Consider the following 4776-nt stretch of genomic DNA (forward strand, 5'->3'; position numbering starts at 1 on the left):
ATGAAGGAAAACTGGTAAAAAGGCAGTTGCTTCAACACAAATTTTTTTAAAGATTATGATGAATGAACCAACCAGGTTGATTCCAGAGCTTCTACAGCGGCTTCGAAGGAGGGGACTTGTTGGGGCTTCGAAGGAGGGGACTTGTTGGGGCTTCGAAGGAGGGGACTTGTTGGGGCTTCGAAGGAGGGGACTTGTTGGGGCTTCGAAGGAGGGGACTTGTTGGGGCTTCGAAGGAGGGGACTTGTTGGGGCTTCGAAGGAGGGGACTTGTTGGGGCTTCGAAGGAGGGGACTTGTTGGGGCTTCGAAGGAGGGGACTTGTTGGGGCTTCGAAGGAGGGGACTTGTTGGGGCTTCGAAGGAGGGGACTTGTTGGGGCTTCGAAGGAGGGGACTTGTTGGGGCTTTGAAGGAGGGGACTTGTTGGGGCTTTGAAGGAGGGGACTTGTTGGGGCTTCGAAGGAGACTTGGGGTTTAGAAGGAGAGGACTTGTTGGGGTTTAGAAGGTATGAAAGGGAACAAGATAGAAAGTGGTTGCTTCCAATGGTAGGATGAGAACTATGAGAAATAGCCTCAAGATTCATGATAATGAATTTGTGACAATTTCCATTTTTTCCATTCTGGACTACAAAATGGAAAAATTCCAGAATTATTTTTTTTAATTTAAACACACAGCACGGTAACAGGCCATTTAGGCCCACAAGTCCTTGCTGCCCAATTTACACCCATTAACCTACACCCCCGGTATATTTTGAAGGGTGGGAGGAAGCTGGAGCCCCCAGAGAAAACCCAGACACGAGGAGAATGTACAAACTCTTTACAGACAGCATGGGGTATGTACACCGGCTCAGCCCCAATCGGTGGCACTGTAAAAGAAGTTGCACTAACCACTATACCAATTGTGCTGCCCTGTTCTACTTGCATCCTCAACTACGTTTAGGCCTAACCAAAGATGCAAGTATGTGACAGTGTACATTTTAAAATATAGGTCCATATTTAAAGTCCAATAAAAGTTAACTCCAAAGTTTAAAAACATCACCATCAATTATTTTTTTACTACCCCTCATCAACATTGGTTGATTCGATTTCACCAGTGTGCCACCACACTTCCAAGTTTCATGAGAATCCCAATAGAGGTCTGGAGGAAATGTTGCTTTCTTAATAAAATTATGGTCACACCTCCAATGTAATTAGTGTCATATAAAACAGGTTTGAGCATCAAATGGCAGGTCAATTTTATTTACAAAACTGGAGCATTACAAAATCTTGCTTGTTAGATGATCACAGCTGAGTATGCAACAGAACTTCTTTTCTTGCTGTATTTCTGCTCCATTCACAATTTAGTCCAACTGCGAAAACCAAAATTGACAGCATGTTACAGGCACATTCAGTGTTCTGTGACTAAACCAAATCAACTATGGTGATATGACAACACACTGATTGTCAAAATTAGTTCACTTGTTTATAAAACCAAATATTACAGCCAGATATACAAGTTCTGAAAAAGTTGATATCTCAACCTTGCTCTGGCTGTTTTACCCTACCCACAGTAAAAGGAAATTACTGAGTAAAACACAAAATTCTGCAGATGCTGTGATTGTAGTAAAACACATAACTGTTGGGAAAACTCATTCAGTCTCATAAGAGGTAACTGCTTGACAGAAATATCGGGCAAATTGGAGGAACACCTCATCTTCCATTTGGGCATTCTCCAACCAGATGGCATCAACATTGACTTCTGTCTTCCATTATCCCTCCTTCCTATTCTTCTCCCTCCCTCCCCCCCCCTTCTTTCCCCAGCTCTTTTTCTCTCTTCAATTTTCAACTTTGCTCTTGTCATATCCAATTACAATAACATTTTAGGTTGGTCTGGATTCCTACCCGGGACAGTTTTGGGTCTTTATTCCCACACGTTGTTCTTTGCTCAATCTTAATCTATCTTTATGCCCGACGGACGCTGCAAGACTGGCAGAGTTCCTCCAACATTTACCGTGTTTTTTACTGAAAGGAAATTAGTGCCCTGATATAAATCGGGAACCAACTTGACCACCACAAGGGGGGCCGAACCGAGACATCGCAGCTCCTCCAACCTTCAATAAGCAGGGCAGACGGCCGATTCCCTCTCTCCGACCACGAGGGCCCACTCCTCCTTACCTTGACGAAGCCGATATCCTTGGCGTACTGCCGAAAGCACTGGCGGCACATGTTCAGGCCGTACTTCCGGATCAGTCCGTGACGGTTGGCGCAGACCCGGCTGCGAAACAAAACAAGATTAGACGTCAGGCGAGCGGGGACGGGCTCCGCACCAGGCCCGGGGATGTAGGCCTCAGCTCCCGTCCGAAGCCTCCATCCACCTCCTCTCCCGGCCTTCCCCACCCAATCCCCAACATCCATCAACCGGAGCCCCTCGGCCCGCGGGCGGGCTGGCCGGATACGCACCATGACCGGGAGCCCTGGCCGAATTTCCTCGGGTGAGACCAGTAGAGCTGCTGGTGACCCATCTCCCAACGCGGCGGAAGGTCCAAAGGAAAGAGCGCCGCCGACGCACGCGCTCTTTAACCTCTTCCCAGCATCCTCGGAGTCGCCCTCATTAGCATATCACGTTGGTTATGGGTGACGTAATACGCAGAAGCGTCCAAGAGTCAAACACGGAAGCCCGCAGACACCGTGATTGAAGTAGAGATCAACGATAAAGCTACAGGTGCCTGGCCACATTTTGCTCCATCCTTGATGAAGGGGTCAAGCCAGGAACGTCGGTTTTGCTCCTTATCTTTGATGTCTAAAGTTCACTGTTTGACCTGCTGAGTTTCTCCAACATTTGGGGGGGGGTTTAATCCATGTGATGCTTTCACACTCCACCATCACTGCTCACATAAGAAATAGGAGTAGGACGACGCCGTCTGGCCCATCAAGCCAGCTCCGCTTCCTCCTAAGTAACATAAAAAACAAAGAATTTGGAATTGATTTGGATGGTGCACAAAAAAGATTTGTTAAGATAGCTCTAGCCGTAGCAAAAAAATGTATTATGTCAACCTGGAAATTGGAAGATAATTTGAAAATACAACAATGGTATATAGAAATGAATAAATGTATTCCATTAGAAAAAATAACATATAGTTTAAGAAATAATATTGAAATATTTGAACAAATATTGGAGCCTTACATGAAACACAATAGAGAAAACCTACCGGGGACATTCACTACCTAAATTAACGAAAGGAGAAGGAAATGAAAAGAATTGACTCAGTGGAATTTCTTGTTTATTTTTATTGAATGACAACATTGTTTGACTGGTTTAATGTATCCTAGATTTTGTACTTTAAATGGACGGGGCGGGGGGGGGGGGGAGGTAGGGAGGGTGGGATGGGAGGAGGGAGGGGGGGAGAAAATGGCACTGTATATATTTGAAAAGGAAAAAGTATGTATCATGGTCAATGTGGTTTATGGTGTGAAAAATAAAAAAAAATTTTAAAAAGCCAGCTCCGCAATTCAATGAGATCACAGCTGATCTGATGATGAACTCATCTCCACTTACCTGCCTTTTCCTTGTAAAACATTGATCCAATCTTGTCTTAAAGATATTTACTGAGGGTCACCTCCACTGCTTCAATGAGTGGTGAATTCCAGATTCACCACCCTCTAGGAAAAGAAGTTCCTCCTCATCTCCATCCTAAATCTTGAGGCTATGTCCCCTAGTTCTAGATTTCCCCCACCAATGGAAACAACTTACCTCCCTCTATCTTATCTGTGCCTTTCATAATTTTATACATTTCTATAAGATCCCCTCTCATTCTTCTCAATTCCAGCAAGTACAGTCCTAGACTTCACAACTTCAGCTGTCCGAGTTCTTAAACTATTCTAGTGATCCTTAAAATTGTCATCCATCCATGTATAATCCTGATATCAAATTTTGGTTAATGTACAAGAACTGACTTAGAATGTTTCACTACATTAAGTGAGCAATTTAATTCTGGGCACAAAAGCAAAACTGTGGATGTTGAAAATCTAAAATAAAAGCAGAAAATGCTGGAAATATTGACAAGCTTGTGCACCATCCACGGAGAGGGTTAATTTTTCAAGTCAATGATTATAATATAATCTATTTATGTTATTGGAAATGACTTGGAAAATATTTGTGCCCCTCTAAAAGGGACATTTATTTCCTGGTTAATGTAAATGACAGGTTATTAAGGACCAACCTGCTTAAAGTCTCTTCCTCTCATAGCATCTGAATGGCATGGCCGACAACCGGTGGGCATTTTGGGACACTTTGCCTGAAAAGATTATCCATCTCTAGCACTGCAGGGACGATATTATTTAATTGGTGATTAAGTGGACATTTTTTTATATTTTCACAGATGCCATTTGGGCAGAATTAATTCATTAAGGGCATCCACGAAGGATGAAAGGTAGCAATAAAATATCATGCTTGAACTTGGAACATTTTTCGCTTGCCTGAGAAGTCTGAAACTTTTGGGGGGAGCGGGGGTAAAGTTTGCAGGGCTAAAGTAAACACAAAAGTAATCTTTCAACTCAGCTGTTTCCCTCTCCACGGATACTGCCTGAGCATTTCCAACTTTTCCTCATGGATTTTGTACCAGTTTGTAATCCCCCCCACCCCCCACCTTTCTCAATGACTACCCCGCTCATTGAACCAGCCACTCAGTGGCTCCGCGGTGCCACCTCCTGGCTCCAGATACAGCGCCACCCGATTGCTATTGGTTGGGGTTTGCACCAATGGGCTGTCTGGGTGGGAGGCAGCTCAGGCGCGGGCTCCCTG

General features: G+C 44.4%; 1 protein-coding gene across 1 annotated transcript; it reads right to left on the reverse strand.

The window, feature by feature from the left end:
• Positions 1-1206: 1206 nt before the first annotated feature.
• rps29 (ribosomal protein S29) lies at positions 1207-2546 on the reverse strand. The gene is made up of 3 exons (XM_069916374.1): positions 2436-2546; positions 2151-2250; positions 1207-1345 (listed from the first exon to the last, which is right to left on the reverse strand). The coding sequence occupies exons 1-3, from the start codon at positions 2495-2497 to the stop codon at positions 1337-1339; spliced, it is 171 nt and encodes a 56-aa protein (XP_069772475.1). The 5' UTR covers positions 2498-2546; the 3' UTR covers positions 1207-1336.
• Between the last annotated feature and the right edge of the window lie 2230 nt (positions 2547-4776).

Source organism: Narcine bancroftii, chromosome 2 (assembly GCF_036971445.1).
Source record: "Narcine bancroftii isolate sNarBan1 chromosome 2, sNarBan1.hap1, whole genome shotgun sequence".
In the NCBI taxonomy this organism is placed as follows: Eukaryota; Metazoa; Chordata; class Chondrichthyes; order Torpediniformes; family Narcinidae; genus Narcine; species Narcine bancroftii.